The sequence below is a fragment of the Rutidosis leptorrhynchoides genome, chromosome 10, assembly GCF_046630445.1.
Source record: "Rutidosis leptorrhynchoides isolate AG116_Rl617_1_P2 chromosome 10, CSIRO_AGI_Rlap_v1, whole genome shotgun sequence".
NCBI lineage: Eukaryota > Viridiplantae > Streptophyta > Magnoliopsida > Asterales > Asteraceae > Rutidosis > Rutidosis leptorrhynchoides.
The window spans coordinates 122,008,322-122,026,579 of NC_092342.1; the positions used below are offsets into that span (position 1 = coordinate 122,008,322).

The window sequence follows — 18,258 nt, forward strand, 5'->3', positions numbered from 1 at the left end:
CTGTGAACTAAACCATGGTCTAATGCTACACGCTTTGATCACTAAACTTAATAATGACACACTTCCGAGTGAAATAGTATCAGTAATCAGAGAAAGATTGGACGGAGTAAGAAAAGAATCCAGATGCGAAGATAATAAGTTACAATTTGGTAAAGGAAAATCAAAATCCGCAGCGAAAAGAAGAGCACGACACCTAGAAAGATGTCACAAATGCGGAAAATGGTCACATGGAGGTAAATGTTCAAATAATCAAACCTATTCAAACACCGAATTTGTTACTTTATGCAGAGACGGACCGTTCATATGTTTAGAAGAAAAAACACTGAATGCTCGAGGTTACGCCTATGTAGCTATGGAAAACCAATTAAACCGACTATCTTATGAGTGGGATAGATCGTATCACTAAGAATACTATCTCACAGGTAGGTCTGTACAGTTTTTATTTTTTTATTTTTATTTTTAACCTTTTGATAATAAACGCTAATTTGTTCGCTATAAAGTATTAAATTGGTATTGAATAAAATTAGGTTTGGCGACCGAAATTATTGATATCATACAAAAATTTATTACATCACTGCGAAATTTAAGGTTAATTCTTAAGGTATAAATATCTTTAATCAATCAACCCAAAATATTTAAAAAATTCGTCATGAGTTAAATTAGGTCATGGAACCAAAATTACTTTACCGAAAAGAGGGGCGCATATTTTTGATAATATTTGATTGATTAAAGTGGGATAAAAGCCAAAAAGATTTTTAATTTTATTTTTACTTTGTTTTTAAAATTAATATTAAAATAATATTGTAAACTTGTTTAAATTAAATCAATATATTTAAAATTGTAAATATTTGAAAAATTAATATAATTAATATAAGTTTGTATGTATAAAAACAAAAATATAATATAAGTTTGGTGTGAATTTATAATATGAATTTTTAATTAAGTTTGGTGTGAATTTTTCATTTTATGCATTTTAAATTTAAGTTTGGTGTGAATTTAAAAACAAAAATTTACTTTATTTTGCTAAGTTAAAAATATGATTTTTAAAATTCGTCATAAGTTGAAGACTAGGTCTTTGAACCGAAATTGCTTTATCCGATGGAGGGACGAGAACTTTTATTATCATTATTTTTAATCTTATTGAATTAAAGTATGCCAAAAACATTAAAAAAAAACCCAAAAATCTAAGCTTTTAAAACAATCGCTTGAAAAAGACAAATTTTAAAATTTTGTCGAGGGACGGACTAGGACATCGATCCGAAACGACCTCATCCTAAAACAAAGGAAAACAAAATTTTAAATTTATTTTATATTTGTTTTATAAGTTAAGGCTTATTAAAAAAAAAAAAAAACGCCGCGACTCGCGGAGTTTGAAGAACAAAATAACCGCGACTCGCGGAGGATGTAAAATCCAGAAAAAAATAAAACGTAAAGAACAGATCAGTTTACACACAACACCCACAAAAACAGCGAAAACACAGCCAAAAACACACACAAAAATCGTATTTTTTCACCATTTTTCATCAAATCTTTTACAAAATCATGTTGAGAAGGATGCTATCAAGGAATTACTCAAGGAAAACGGTAAATTTCTACACCAAAACACCCTTTAATCCGAAAAATTAGTGTTCTTGAGCAATTTTATACCCAATTCGATTTTGATGCTTTTTAGTGTAATTATGCTTAAATTGTTTATGTATTATGCTTGTATAACCTAGATTGATGCTATTTAACATGATTAGAAGCCTTAAACTTCAAATTTTCAGAAATCTAGGGTTTGTGTTCTTGAGCAATTTGGGACTTTTTGATATAAACAGGTTATGGCCAATTTTTATCATGAATTATTGCTAAATTAAGTAGTGTAACATGTTTAGGTAGTTAAATGATCCAAACTTTGAGCCTAAACATGATTTTTGAGAATTAAAGTGGACTTTTTCAAGTCTAAAATTCATGAACTTGATTTTTGAGAGATAATGCCATTTGAAACTTGTTTAATTGCTAGTAATGATTATTTTGACATGTTATTTGAGTTGAATGCTTATGAACTTGGCGAACATTCTCGTATATGCTTATTTGAAAAAGTGTAGATTTGATAAAAATATGAAAATGAGCATAAGTTTGATATAAATTGGACATGTCATTGTAATTATTTTGATTGATGATTTTGCTGACACTAATGCATATTTGGATGCACAAAAATTGTGTTTGATGTGTTTTGCAGACTGAAAGGGGTGAATCTTCATCCCAAGCTCGCAATGCTCCTCCTGAGAATGCAGAACAACAGGATGTTAATAGCTATTATAAAGAAGATATACCTCATCCAGTTATGACATTTTCAGATATGCACTTGGAAGATTTGCACCCGAACTTGAGATTTGACAAACGTTGGATAGATTATCCAAAATACCAAAGGGGCTTGCATACTCTTCATTCTAAAGCTGTTGAAGTACCTAGGGTAATAGAATGGGGACCATTAGAAGCTATAGAATTGGCCAGGCCAATTAGAGAATTACTTACACAGAGGTATGGTAATTCTACTTTTAACGATTGGGTACGATTATTCAGCATGCGTAGACCTGTATATAAAGTATGGTGTGAAGAATTATTGTGTAGTATAGAAATAAATGATCGGGTAGTTAGTTTAACCGATCGTTCTTTTATTAGATTTTTGTTAGGAGGTTCGATGCGCCACATGTCTTTACTAGACATGGCTCAGGCCTTACGTATATATACGCCTGAGGAGTTAGCATCTGCCGATTATAGAGGGTTGATATTGAACGGTAGGAAAATTGATAAAAATTTTGATACGCATGGTGTATGGAGTCAAATGACTAGCCATCACCGATTTAAAGGGGGGAAATTACTCTTATTTGGATATAGATAGAGCTGAGTTAAGAGTAATTCATAGGTTTTTAGCTAATTCGATTACACAAAGAGGTAAGAATAAGGAAAAGGTAAATGAACAGGATTTGTTTTACCACATGTGTATTCGAGACCCACAAAGCGCTGTAAGTATACCTTATTGTGTGGGTTATTATTTATCAGCTATGGTTAGAGGGATGAGACCGCACAGTATAATAGGAGGTGGTATATTTATTACTTTGATTGCTGAATATCTCGGTGTGGATATAAGTCGGGGGGGGATTATTAATCGAAGAACCAGAACCCCACGATACAATTGGTTTAAATGTATACCATGGTGCTAAAGTTTTGAAGAGGCGAAATAACGCCGCAGTACGATATAATGGTAGACATCCACAGGTTGAGAGAAACCAACAGCCAGGTAATGTGGGAGGGGGAAATGAAATGACAGAAATGCAAAGGTTTATAGCTTCACAAGAGTATGAAAATGCTAGACATAGAGCATTTGAAGATTGGCAAGTTCATCAAAACCAAATCATAGCTCATTGCCAACATGTAGGTAGAAACTATATTCCTACTCCATCGCCCGTATTTCCTCCCTGGTCTATAGAGATCCAACCACCGTATCCTACGTATAACCCAGCCGAAGCATTCTATAACACATACGGTTATGCATGGAACTCCTACTGGTATCAGTATCATCCCTAGTCTACTTAGTTTTATTTATTTTATTATTTGTAATGTTGATACATTTAATACTTATGTTAATATTGTAATAGTTTTTATAATTTTCTAACTTTTATTATTAGATTTTAATAATTTTTGAATGTGGGGTAATATACCAAACTTCCAAAATATGTATATATGTTTGCAGTTTATCTTATGTACACAACAGGGTAAAACAACGCATTTTTAAAGACTGGCATTAAATTCAGCAAAAGCAACTAATTTTGACGACAAGATGCAAAATATATGTGAAATAACAACAAGACGGAATGAACAAATGATGTGCACCATTTATCATTCAACACAAACAACAATATGTTTGGAAACTTTGGTAAAATTTAATCATTTCTACGCTAATCACCCTCAATAATTTAAATTGTTACTGATTTCTTGCAAATGAGGGCATTGCAAGATCTTAAGTGTAGGAAGGGGTTAAATGCTTTCGGATTTTTAAAATTTTTATCTTAAACACTTGGTTACCATTAAAAATACTAGTAAAGCAGTAGTTGTATTAGAATCTAGTGCTCTCTGATAATAAAGAACAACCCTAGTCTTATATACTGACTACCCAATTCTAGTAAAATTTTTCAAAATTTTCAATTAAATGAACTCAAAATCATGTTTATACATATTTATGAATGATAAAACTAGGTTTTAATACCGAAATTATTGTTACCTCGGAAAGGACATAAATTGAGAAACAAACCAAAATGTTAGAATTCATTTAAAATGGAATAGAGGACAATAAAAAGGAAAATAAAAGCCAAGTGTGGGAAAATATACCAAGTTATTTTAAACATATGTCACATATTTCTGTAACAAATAACTGAAAATACTTTTGCTTTGGACTAAACTAAACTGTTTTACCCGATGAAAGAAAAGAAGAGATGGATCTACACGATGAATCAATTCCATCGTTAAAAGGAAGTAAAGTCTTCCGAAAAAGAAACGCACTTCTTGATTTAGGTCAGGAAGTTGTCGTCCAGACCAGCTGTAGGTTGACGAAAAATCTAGAAAAGTCATCTCTAAAATCAGCAGGAAATCCACGGACCTCAGCATAAAACAGGGTCGCCAAGTGGTCAGATTTATCCTAACCATGAGAAGGATTTATCTCGTACAATGGGGGGCACCGTGCAAATTAGCTGGATAAGACTAATGAATCAGATCCACAGAAAGGATAATCTCCTTAAAAATCAAAAATCAGCTTTTAAGACTGATATTACTCAATCCTAGAGATTGACCTTAAAGATTGAGAATTACAAACTCATGGAATTCGATGATATCTAAACTCGAGCTTGAACGAGAAAATATTTTGATCAAATTAAAACCGATTTGTTTTCTGAAAACCCTATTTTCAATGCGTTCATTACCTTTGAACGTAAAATCCTAAGAATTCACCTGGAATTCATTAGGTCACCTGAACTAAATCGGGTGTCAACCGTAAGAACGGTGGTTGCATAGCATGGTCAAAGATAGGATCTTGTGCCAGACCGACAAATTATAAGGGTGAACTTTACTATCGCTCCTACAAAGGATAGTAATTGCGTCCGACACGTTATAGACCATAATCAAAAGCATGTCAGGGGACATTGCCTTAACAGTTGCTTGTTCAACGCTTTCCTTTACAATCGGACGGTAGTTTACCGAAAGGTAATATACGGAGCAAGTATACTGGACGTGTTGCTTTCCTAATACAAGGTTAGCAAGTGGGTGACACAAAACCATAAGTTTTGAGCCAAAATTTTCAAATCTAAAACCCACCAAACCCACAAAAAGAATTTGCAAACACCGGTGAAGGGTTATTCCGGAAAACTTATCTAGGGTAAAAGCTAGATTAAAATTTTCAAAAGATCAAATGTTTTCATAAAGATCCAATTTCCTTAAAGGATCTAAATTTTTATAGTCATGTGGGACTGTAAACCATATCGTTACTACCATTGTTTATACCGTCGTAAAGAAATCACTGATGTACAAAGTGTGAAGAATAAAGAAGTGATTCTAGTATTTCAAGACTATATTGCTTGAGGACAAGCAACGCTCAAGTGTGGGAATATTTGATAATGCTAAAAACGAACATATGTTTCATAGCATTATTCCTCAAGAAAGACAAGCTTTTAGTTGCAATTGTCCTATTTACAAGTGATATTCGTTTAAATAATAAAAAGGTGAAGACAAAAGACAGATTCGACGAATTGAAGACGTAAACGACCAAAAAGCTTAAAAGTACAAAATACAATCAAAGAGGTTCCAATTATTGATAAGAAACGTCTCAAAATTACAAGAGTACAAGCTTCAAAACGCAAAATATAAGATATTAAATTGTACGCAAGGACGTTCGAAAATTCAGAATCGGGACCAGAGTCAACTCTCAACGCTCGACGCAATGGACTAAAAATTACAAGTCAACTATGCACATAAATATAATATAATATTTAAATAATTACTAAAATTATTTATATATTATATTTATTTATATAAATCCGTCGACAAGCTAGGAGCCAAGGCTTGGTGAGCTGTAAAAACAAACTCCGCGACTCGCGGAGTTTGAAGGCAAAAAATGCCGCGAGTTGCGGAGACACCCTGGACTAAAATCCCTATAAAAGCCAACGAATTCTGATCATTTTTAATATCATAAATCAATCTCTCTCTATATATGTATACGTAATATTTATATTTATATTTTAATTTTAATTTTAATTTTAATTTTAAATCCTAATAATAAGGGTATGTTAGCGAATGTTGTAAGGGTGTAAGTCAAAATTCTGTCCGTGTAATGCTACGCTATTTTTAATCATTGTAAGTTATGTTCAACCTTTTTAATTTAATGTCTCGTAGCTAAGTTATTATTATGCTTATTTAATCTGAAGTAATCATGATGTTGGGCTAAAAATATTAAAATTGGGTAATTGGGCTTTGTACCATAAATGGGGTTTGGACAAAAGAACGACACTTGTGGAAATTAGACTATGGGCTATTAATGGGTTTTATATTTGTTTAACTAAATGATAGTTTGTTAATTTTAATATAAAGATTTACAATTGGACGTCCCTATAAATAACCATATACACTCAATCGGACACGATGGGCGGGATATTTATATGTACGAATAATCGTTCATTTAACCGGACACGGGAATGGATTAATAGCCACTAGAATTATTAAAACAGGGGTGAAATTATGTACAAGGACACTTGGCATAATTGTTAACAAAGTATTAAAACCTTGGGTTACACGCAGTCGATAACCTGGTGTAATTATTAAACAAAGTATTAAAATCTTGTTACAGTTTAAGTCCCCAATTAGTTGGAATATTTAACTTCAGGTATAAGGATAATTTGACGAGGATACTCGCACTTTATATTTATGACTGATGGACTGTTATGGACAACAACCAGACGGACATATTAAATAATCCAGGACAAAGGACAATTAACCCATGGGCATAAAACTAAAATCAACACGTCAAACATCATGATTACGGAAGTTTAAATAAGCATAATTCTTTTATTTCATATTTAATTTCCTTTATTTTATATTTAATTGCACTTCTAATTATCGCACTTTTATTTATTGTTATTGTATTTAATTGCACTTTTAATTATCGTACTTTTTAATTATCGCAATTTTATTTTATCGCACTTTTATTTATCGCAATTTCTTTATCGTTATTTACTTTACGCTTTAAATTAAGTCTTGTATTTATTTTTAATATTTTACATTAGGTTTTAACTGCGACTAAAGTTTTAAAATCGATAAACCGGTCAATAAACGGTAAAAACCCCCCTTTATAATAATAATATTACTTATATATATATTTGTATTTTTATAAAATAAAACTAATATAGCGTTAAGCTTTGTCTAAAAGATTCCCTGTGGAACGAACCGGACTTACTAAAAACTACACTACTGTACGATTAGGTACACTGCCTATAAGTGTTGTAGCAAGGTTTAAATATATCCATTCTATAAATAAATAAATATCTTGTGTAAAATTGTATCATATTTAATAGTATTTCGTTGTAAAATATAAAGCTATTTTATATGCACCTCGCATAACATCATATATATATATATATATATATATATATATATATATATATATATATATATATATATATATATATATATATATATATATATATATATATATATATATATATTATTTGAAATAACCATAGACACTCTATATGCTGTAATGCTCGAGTTCACTATACAGGGTTGGGGTTGATTCTTAAATAATATATATACTTTGAGTTGTGATCGAGTCTGAGACATGTATACAATGGGTCACGATACGTATTAATTAATTCGAATATTATATATGAATTATTGAATTACTAACTGTGGACTACCAACATTGGACAATTAAAATGAATTAAAATATTGATTATAACATATGAAACTAAACAATTCTTCAAGTTTGCCACTTGATTTCATCTTAAACCTCATTTGTATCTTGATGATTACAATCTGCGTTCAAACCTTTCATGATTCTTGAAAATACCTCAATCGAGAGGATAAACCAACCGCATTTCATCTACAGGAGAAAAGATTGATGCATATAGTTATGCACCTGAAAACACTCGAAACCTGAGTAAACGTTTAAACACGTATCTGCGGTACCTCCTTTGGCATTGTTATTACCGAAAATCACTTTGCAATCCCTTTCCAAAGTAGCCAATTTTTTTCACAGCTCCAGCAAGTCAACTTCGACTTTTCATTCGAATAAGTCTTATTATAACTTTGATATATAAGTTTGCTTTTCGTCATCGTTACCGAAGAACCGTTTATATCCCATTACATTAGCGGTAAACTTACCAGCAACTTCATTACTCATTGGCTTGAGTCTCTCCGAGAAACCATTATATTTGTTCATTTAAAACCCTATCATATACTCATCCGCATCTTGTAACGAGAATTGCCATACCAATTACCAGAAATCAGCAATCAGTATACATATATCTCTTAGAATCAAGATCTTCCATTCTGAAACTCTAAAAAGCACCCAGTTTACGAATCAGTTCTCTGAATTTTGAAAAAGCTAATGAAGCAGTGAAAACTGAAGACTGCCTTAACAGTCAAGAGTTTGATGATAAAGAATAGTATGTTGACAAAGCTCAGAAATGTTGGAACTGGAAAACGGATTAAGCAAACCATGAAGGAGGCTGTGGACAAATCACAAAGACTAAATCTACCTTAAAAGAATCCAAATGATTCAGTGTCTGCTGAAGTCATTAACGAATACTTTTCTCCCGACTCTTCACTTTTACGGACAAATCTTCATCATCATCCATTGATATTAGAAATTCTAAGATATCATTGTATCTTTCATTATAAATATCCTTGATATTTCTGAAGATATTTTCATAACTATTCTTAGCTGAAATCAATTATCTCTTCACGCTATCTGTATTACATCATAAAGGAAACCATTCTAGTTTCTAAATTCTGAAAAGTTCAAAATTGAAATACGAATGTTATTGAAGTAGTGTTGGGAACTGAAGCATGAGTTAGTATAATATAATGACACTTGATCAACGTGATTATATTACAGTAAGTCATGCTGAGTTTCTAATGAAACGTGATGATTCACAAATTATAACGTCATCATGTGCCATGTTACATGACTCTTACATTCTACTTAATCTCCAAACATATCGAGAACATATCTCCCTGACAGTTCTATCTTTTCTCTTGAATTCTGGTAACTTAACCACTCAAGATCGTGCTATTACAATCTCTCTCTTAAAATATTAGTCATGTTCATTCGAAACTTCATACCTATGAATTCTGGACCATTATTCGCTTGACTTAAAGTCAGGAAGAGAAAATAAAAGTATGGAACTCCAAAATATAAAGGAAACGAAGTGGGTGGATATATAGTAAGATATCCGACAGAGCAATCCAAAATAGATTATCGCATTTAATCAAGCGGATCCTAATTTCTTAACTATCGAAGAATCAAATCTTATTACAAAGATTTCCTCCAAATCCCTTGAACTCTGGAAATCAATCCTGTCTATGTCAAAAAGATATGACGAATCTACATTTACTCAATTCATTCTTTTGTGATAGCTTCACTCGTACTCTTCACATAAACGAATTGTTTTATCCATATTACTCATTGGTGATAAAAACTCTAATTTCTAGCTCATATGCGTCATGAGAACATATTTATTATCAGCCATAACCATCCCAATCAAATTTCGGGATGAAATTTCTTTAACGGGAAGGTACTGTGACGACCCGGAAATTTTCGACAAAATTTAAACTTTATTCTTATATGGTTTCGACATGATAAGCAAAGTCTATTTAATTGAGTCTCAAAATTTGTGGAACAGTTTACATGAATTCAATTGACCTTCGACTGCTCTCGACGATTCACGAACAATTAATTGTAAATAGATATGTGTGTATGTATATATAAATAATAATTCGAAATATAATTTGAAGTATTATATGTTGTTATTATTAAAAATTAATAAAATAAAAATAGGATATTATAATAATTATTATTTAAAATATATCTCTATATATAAATAAAGTATATTAAAAATAAATTTTAAATGATTGTAATACTCGTTTGATGTTTCGATTGATATTAAACAAGTTAAATTCAAACTTAGGTAATTTTAAAATAAACGGTGATACGAAAATGAGTTCTATAAATTTTAGGTTTATTAAAAATGTATTTAGGAACTATTTGTTAAGTTTTAACACTTTTTATATTTTACCCATAAATGAGAGGGACAGTTGATGTAATTTTTATTTATTAAATTAATGACTGAATTTTATACCATAATGACAAAAATAAATAAATATAGTTAATTTAAAAATATGGAATTTTTCTGAATACTTTTATCAGTCACTGATTTCGCACGATACACAGTCCGTGGAAACTGTCGGTAGGTAAACTACAAACTATAGGCCACTGGAGTATGTAATTACTATTCGCTTCACTTTATCATACACCGCATGTGATTGTAGGTTGTCATTATAGTATTATTTATTAATTATTGATTATTGATTATTAATTATAATTTGTATTATAATTATATAAATATGCATATAACTTGAAAGTTAAAACATACATCCTCTCCCATCCATCTCTTCTCTGTCACTAGGATCAACAATCACCTTGACGCCATGATCAAATCATAATCAAAACTGCAACTGTCGCTATTCCGTTTATGTTACAGCAAAACCCACTTAAATCACCATCTTTGTTCTTCCTTTGCTTCTTCATAAAACCCACCATTTATTATCTATTTCTTTATGTTTCAACAATCAATACAACCATGAATCATTCGAAGATCATATACTCGACTACTTAGTACTACTCATGTTCATCTACTTTGAACTATCTTGGTTCCATTTTCGGGCCAACTCAAACCATTACAACAATTCAAACAACCATCTTTCTTGTGGCGATCGAGAATGAGTATTGATGGTGAGATGATGATACCGTAATAATTAAAAGAGAAGAGGTAGTTTCGGTAGGAGTATGGTGGGTCATCCCATTTCCAATTCATCTTCTATCCCACTTGCAAAAACAAATACCGAATCCTTATTTACTAACTACTAGACTCCTTTTGATGTTGGGTCAAGCAGGGATTATTATTTTGGGCTACTTTAGTAAAATGGGCCGTGACTTATTTGCTGTTGGGCCGTGGGTAATGTGTTGGGCCGAGTTCTTGTAATTTCGTTGGGCTGTGTCACAAATTGGTTGGACTGAAATTCGGTTTAAACAAATTAAGTGTAAGAGATAATTCAAAGAAGTAATCAGCAGTGGAGTGGTTAGGCGTGTGTGTGGTTAACGAGAGGTCGCGGGTTCGAGCCCCGTCTATGGCATTTTTTTTTAGAAAGACTTTTAAAGGTAGTTTTTCGATACCATAAACTATTATTATTATTATTGGAATTATATTTATTATCATTATAATTATTATGAATTTAATTATTTTTATTATTATTATTATTATTATTATTATTATATTATTATTATTAGTATTATTATTATCATTAGTGTGAGGAATATTCATTTGAGTCCATAAATTAAGTTGAGATTCAAGGGACTAATGAGAGCGCGACACGTGTCGCGAAAATTACATGTGATTGAAAAAAAAATTCAAAATTTTTTTTTGAAAATTTTTTTTTTAAATTTTTTTCGAAATTTAAAAAAAAAAATTTTAAATTTTTTTTTACAATCACATGTGATTTACCTGCACAATCACATGTGATTGAATTGTACAATCACATGTGATTGGATTTGCCATGCATAATCACATGTGATTAGGTTTACAATCACATGTGATTGACATGCATAATCACATATGAATTTTTTAAAAAAAATTTCGAAAAAAAATTTCCGGAAACAAAATTTGAAAAAAATTAATTTCGAAAAAAAAATTAAAAAAAAAAATTTTCGAATTTTTTTTTCCCTTCAATCACATGTGATTTTCGCGCCACATGTCGCCATCTCATTGGTCCCTTTGTTTTCAAGCAAATTTATGGATGCAAGTGATTACAACTCTATTACTAAAAGTATCATTATTTTTAAATCTTATCATTTTTATTAAAATTAGTAATATTTTTTATCATTATTGGTATCATTAATATATTAAATAAAGAATTTCTATATAAAAATATATTTATGACATAAAACATAACTATAGTAATATTTTTGTAATAAATATTAATTATCTATTTAAAGAATATAAAAATAAATATAACTAATTAAGTTATTAATGAAACATATAATATATTAAAATAATAATTATATCACTAATAATGTGTAAAATTGTTCGATTACAATTAGATGTGTTAATATATATATACCTGATATAGGTTCGTGAATCCGAGGCCAACCCTGCATTGTTCTGTATCGCCGTGTGAATATTTTTACTACAAAATATTGTAGTGTGAGTTTCATTACTCCCTTTTTAAATGTTTTTGCAATATATATATATATATATATATATATATATATATATATATATATATATATATATATATATATATATATATATATATATATATATATATATATATATATATTTTTTTTTGGGACTGAGAATACATGCGCTGTTTTATAACTGTTTTACGAAATAGACACAAGTACTTAAAAACATACTACGATTGAGTTACGAGTACACCGGATATCACCCCTTTATAGTCTAGTAATCTAAGAATTAGGAAACCGAGCTCCTAATTGACGCGAATCTTAAAGATAGATCTATGTTCACTCAAAAGCCCTAGTCAGAGAATTTGAATGACTTTTGTACTTCGAAATAGGTACACAACCGCCAGCTTTAAAAGATATGATCTATTTGTGAGGTGTACACAACCATCATATTTAAAAGAGTGGCCTGTTTGTATGCTTTTGCATGACCGTGAGGAATGCCGGTATGCAGGGGATATTCTATATGCATCTTGTTAAGGTCGATTACCAGGTGTTTATATATCGTATGAATGAATTTCCAGCAGTGAGCAGACCTGCACAGATTGTTTTTGAAATATGAGTATCTTGTGGTCTATTATACTATATGAAATGATTATTTATGATAAACTAAGGAACTCACCAACCTTTTGGTTGACACTTTAAAACATGTTTATTCTCAGGTATTAAAGAAATCTTCCGCTGTGCATTTGCTCATATTAGAGATATTACTTGGAGTCATTCGTGACATATTTCAAAAGACGTTGCATTCGAGTCATCGAGTTCATCAAGATTATTACTAAGTCAATTATAGTTGGATATATTATGAAATGGTATGCATGCTGTCAACTGTCGATGTAATGAAAGTTTGTCTTTTAAAAACGAATGCAATGTTTGTAAATGTATCATATAGAGGTCAAGTACCTCGCGATGTAATCAACTATTGTGAATCGTTTATAATGTATATGAATGGGGCATGAAACCTTTTGTAGTGAAGAAGTTTTGAATGCATGCTATACAATGATTAGAGTTCTTGTTGTGAAACGTCACGGCAAGACATGTTATGAACTGCTGTTGAAAAGGAAACCTCATATTAAACATCTCGAGCCATTTGTTTCCTTGTGTACCATAATGGTTAGAGATATAGGTGGACAATTCAATCTAAAAGCTGTTACATGTCGATTCTTGGGTTATGGGAATGCATGCAAACGTGTATATAACTTGGAGTCTCGGTGCGTTGAAGAATGTACCGAAATTGATGTTCAAAGACATGCAGCAATTCCAGCCGATAAAGGGTATACGTGGTAGTTTGACTATGATAAGTTGTTTGATTCGTTCATTCTTCCTGAGGATGACTCTGAGGATGAAGAGGTTGCTGTACAAATGATGTATAACATGCGTCTCTCTGTTGAACGTATGTCTGATGTGCGTGTGCAATCTAAACTACCGATCGTGGCTGAAGAAAGAGCATCAGTGACAGGGCCAAATGATGATGAATCAGATTCTGGTGATTCAGTTCCTGCGTTGGAGGAATCGATATTAAAATCTGAGGGGGAGGATTTGTATCTGGATGAAGTGTATGAGGATTTGGTGGATGAGGAACCCACTCGAACTGTGCTTGAGGAACCTACTCAAACAGTGAATGTGGATCCTATTCAAACCAACACAGATGAATCTACTGAAACAGACGGACTACGACGGTCTGGTCGAACGGTATCTCTCCCTAAACGTTTTGATGATTATATTATTACCATGCAGGTGTTTCAGGTGCTAATACATGTGAATCTTCGGAGACAGATGAGCGTGTGGCACCCTCTGCAAATGTTGTTACTGCTTTTTATACTCAATTGAATCCGACCGGAAGAATCTTCAGGAATGCGCACTGTTGCTTTGTGTCATAAATCGAACCTGAAGATGTCAAAGATGCGTTGTAGTATGATGAGTGGGTTTCAACTATGTAGGAAGAACTTCAACAATTCAATCACTTGGGTATTTGAAGGTTGGTAATACCACCTTACGGCTATAAAACATATGGTCTGAAGTGGGTATTGAATAATAAGACAGATGATCAAGGAATCGTGATCCGGAACAAAGCAAGATTGGTTGTTCGAGGATATCAGCAAATTCCATAAATTAATTACGATGAAGTTTATTCTCCGGTTGCTAGACTGGAGGCTATTCGAATGTTTTTGGCTTTTGCTTCATTAAAAGGATTTAAAGTTTTTCAGATGGATGTTAAGAGTGCATTCTTGTATGGCACTCTTCAAGAAACTATGTATATGACTCAGCCATCGGGTTTTGTTGATCCACATCATCCAGAAAAGGTGTATCTCTCAGAAAAGGCATTGTATGGTCTTCACCAAGCCCCGAGAGCTTAGTATGCTACTCTGTCAAACTATATGATATAGAATGGTTTTAGACGAGGAGTCATCGATCAGACTCTATTTATCAAAGAAAGGGGCAACGATATAATGCTGGTACCAGTATATGTGGACGATATCATCTTCGGGTCAACAGATGAGAAAATGGTTGATGAGTTTCAGGATGTAATGCAGAAACAATTCAAGATGAGTTCACTAGGGGCCATTAATTTCTTTTTGGGGTTGCAGGTTGATCAAACGGAAAAAGGCATCTTTCTACATCAATCGAAGTATGTAGCTGACATCTTGAGCTGATTTAAAATGGAAGATGAACGAATTGTCAAGAATCCTCTTTCGGTGAATCACGTGATTACACCGGAAAATACAGGACCAAAAGTCAATCCAACTCTATACAGGGCTATTATTGGTTCTTTGATGTATCTTACAGCATCTCACCCAAATATCATGTTCGCTACGTGTCTGTGCGCTCGTTATCAAGCACAACCGAACGTGAATCATATGTTAGCAGCAAAGAAGATCATGCGTTATCTAAAGGAAACTCCAAGTTTGGGCTTATGGTATCCGCATAAGGATGTGTTTGACCTAACGACATTTAGTGATTTTGATTACGGGGGTTGTAAAAGAGATTTCAAATCAACCTCTGGTGGTTGTGAGTTTCTAGGCAGCAGGTTGGTAATTTGGCAGTGTAAGAAACAAACGGCAGTCGCACAATCAACGTGTGAGGCTGAATATATTACTGCTGCAAGCTGTACATCTCAGGTTGTTTGGATTCAACAACAGCTTCGGGATTACGGTTTGCAAATTTCTAACACTCCTATATATGTTGATAATACTGCTGCTATTGCTATTACTAAAAACCCTGTTAATCATTCTAAGACCAAACACATAGGGATCAAGTACCATTTCATTAGTGATTGTTATGAAAAGAAATTAACAGATGTCCTGCAAATAGGTACTACCACCCAAAGGGCTGATTTGTTTACGAAAGTGTTTGACCGACCTCGTTTCCTATTTCTGTTGAATGGTTTAGGTGTGAAAGATAGGGTAGAGGTTGTGTCCGATAGGGAGTTATTGAAGTAACCATCAAATCTGCATCATCTGTATATTTGCATTTGCATTTTGCACCATTTTTGCATGATACTTAGCTTATTTTCTATTTTGCATGTTCATTTTATTTTCTGCTATGCATTTTAATATGAAAAACCAAAAAAATTGTGTTTATTTGCTTTTTGTTAAGTAGACTAGTTGATAAAACTGCTTCATCCGAAAATACAAAGACATTGAAAAAGGAAAAAGCCATAAAAATTTGAATAATCAGAAAATGAGAAGTTGTTATGTGAAAAAGCGAAATGATTGTATTACTGAACTTGCAAGTTAATCGTTCTGCGTATAAAGTAAGTAGTACATGATTAGTTAATGACTGTTGATAAATTTTGAGGATTGAATTTTGGAATGAGAGGATCACTTATACATAAAGTAAATAATCTTGGCAAGGAAATCGCGGAAAGGTTTACAGCAGTTGACGGTAGTCACCTAACTATCTCTGAGAATGTACTGAGAAATGATCGTTCAGGAACTGAAGAGACGGTTGAGGTCTCCCCTACTACAATTTATACTCTAGTGAAGGATTGCAATGTAAGTCCACAAGGTGAGTTTACTCTGTTAGAACCTATACTAGTTTCTGTTTATCTTTATTGCTTGGGCCGAAACGCATTAGGTTAGTCAGGGAGGTTTTCTCACTATGAACGGGTCGAAAAGTGCAATTCTGTATCACATACATTTCATCGGTTTGAGAATGTATCCAAGGAGACTCATGTGTAATTTTGTACTCTAAATTATTAGCTAAATACCTATCGATTATCACACAATACAGGCAACTATAACCAGTTCGTGTAGTAATTAAACAAGTATTTGACCAATTCTTTCCACAGAGAGCAGGTAATTGAAAACTTGAACTATTAATTATTCTAAGATTTAAAAGGGGAGTTTTGTTGTAAAACTGATTAAACGCGAAAGTAAATTAAACTTAACTCAATAAGAAGCAAAGGTATCCACTTAGCTACAATTCCCTAGGCTAGGATTGCTCGGTTAAACTCGTTAAGTAAACAATTACAATGATGTGACACTGTATTTATCTGTCGATTCCTGCAGTTTAAGACTAGCAACCTAAGTATAACTGTCATTAACCTAGAATTACTAACCAATTCACAATGATATTGCTCAAGATTATAATCTAACTTAGGTTGGTTTGGTGTCCCTTACAACCTCACAATTATTGCGACTAATTTCAAGCTCAACCACTATACGATTAATTTTATTATCGGTGTCCCTCATAAAATCTCATGTATTCCTAAATTATTCACGTTCAATAATCTAGTAAAAGCTATTAATCAATTTAACTGTCGTTAGTTAATCAATAACTTCCGTGATCTAACAATCAATAAGCTTTAATAACGGTGGATCTTAGCTAGACATAAAATTGTGTAATTTCAATTAATTGTTGTTAATCAAAAGATCGCAATCCATCACCTAGGTTCATGCATCTAAGCGAATACTAAATATTTAGCTACTCATGACAAAGCAAATAACAAATAAGTAAAAAGAACAATTAAACATGAACATTGTCTTAATTAAAATTAAAAGCAAATAAAGTAAATTTAAGATCAAAACTAACCAAGAATGATATTGTAGCTTAAACCCTTGTAAAATAATGAAGAAAGACAAAGAAATTCGTAACTAATGTTGCTGTAGGCTAAAACTCGGAATAAAAACTGCATAACCCTAAATTGGGGTAAAATTCGTCTATTTATAGAAGCAGGGAAAACAGCTGAAACCGACACGAGTCGCGATCCGCGACAACCCATCGCGAAACGCGATGAGCCAGGACGCAACATAATGGCCTTAGACGTGACAGATTGATCAGTTTCACCCCTTTTCCATATCGCGTTCTGATGCACTTCATCACGTATCACGACGACCAAAACGCGACAAACCTCATCCTGAAGCGATGGAAACTAATTTTTTCACCCGAGGCACGTTTATCATCAACTCTAACTTCGTTTTGGCTATATCTTCAATAAAAATCAACATTAATGAGCCAAAGAACTATATCTTGACACTTTCTTCATTTTAAACTCAAATAACTCGATATCTTAATCAAAGTCTTCAAAATACCAGCAAATGGAACAAGATAACGTCCAAAATATATGTATGAAAATGGCGTTATCAAAATCCCCCACACTTGAACCTTGCTTGTCCTCAAGCAAGTCAATCTCCAACCAATAACTGTACGTATAATCTTCAACAAAATTTTGCAAGATTCAAGCCTTCAAGTTAATCCTCCACAAGCTTTCG

At 32.4% G+C, this 18,258-nt stretch overlaps 1 protein-coding gene across 1 annotated transcript in view; it reads left to right on the plus strand.

Annotated features, from left to right (window-relative positions):
• Positions 1-15,198, plus strand: part of LOC139870592 (uncharacterized) — a 30,561-nt gene extending 15,363 nt beyond the window's left edge. The window contains exons 2-4 of the mRNA XM_071858374.1: positions 13,874-14,236; positions 14,752-14,847; positions 14,932-15,198. Of these exons, the coding sequence (XP_071714475.1) occupies positions 13,874-14,236; positions 14,752-14,847; positions 14,932-15,198 (726 nt within the window). The remainder of the gene's footprint in view (positions 1-13,873; positions 14,237-14,751; positions 14,848-14,931) is intronic.
• The last annotated feature ends 3,060 nt before the right edge of the window (positions 15,199-18,258 follow it).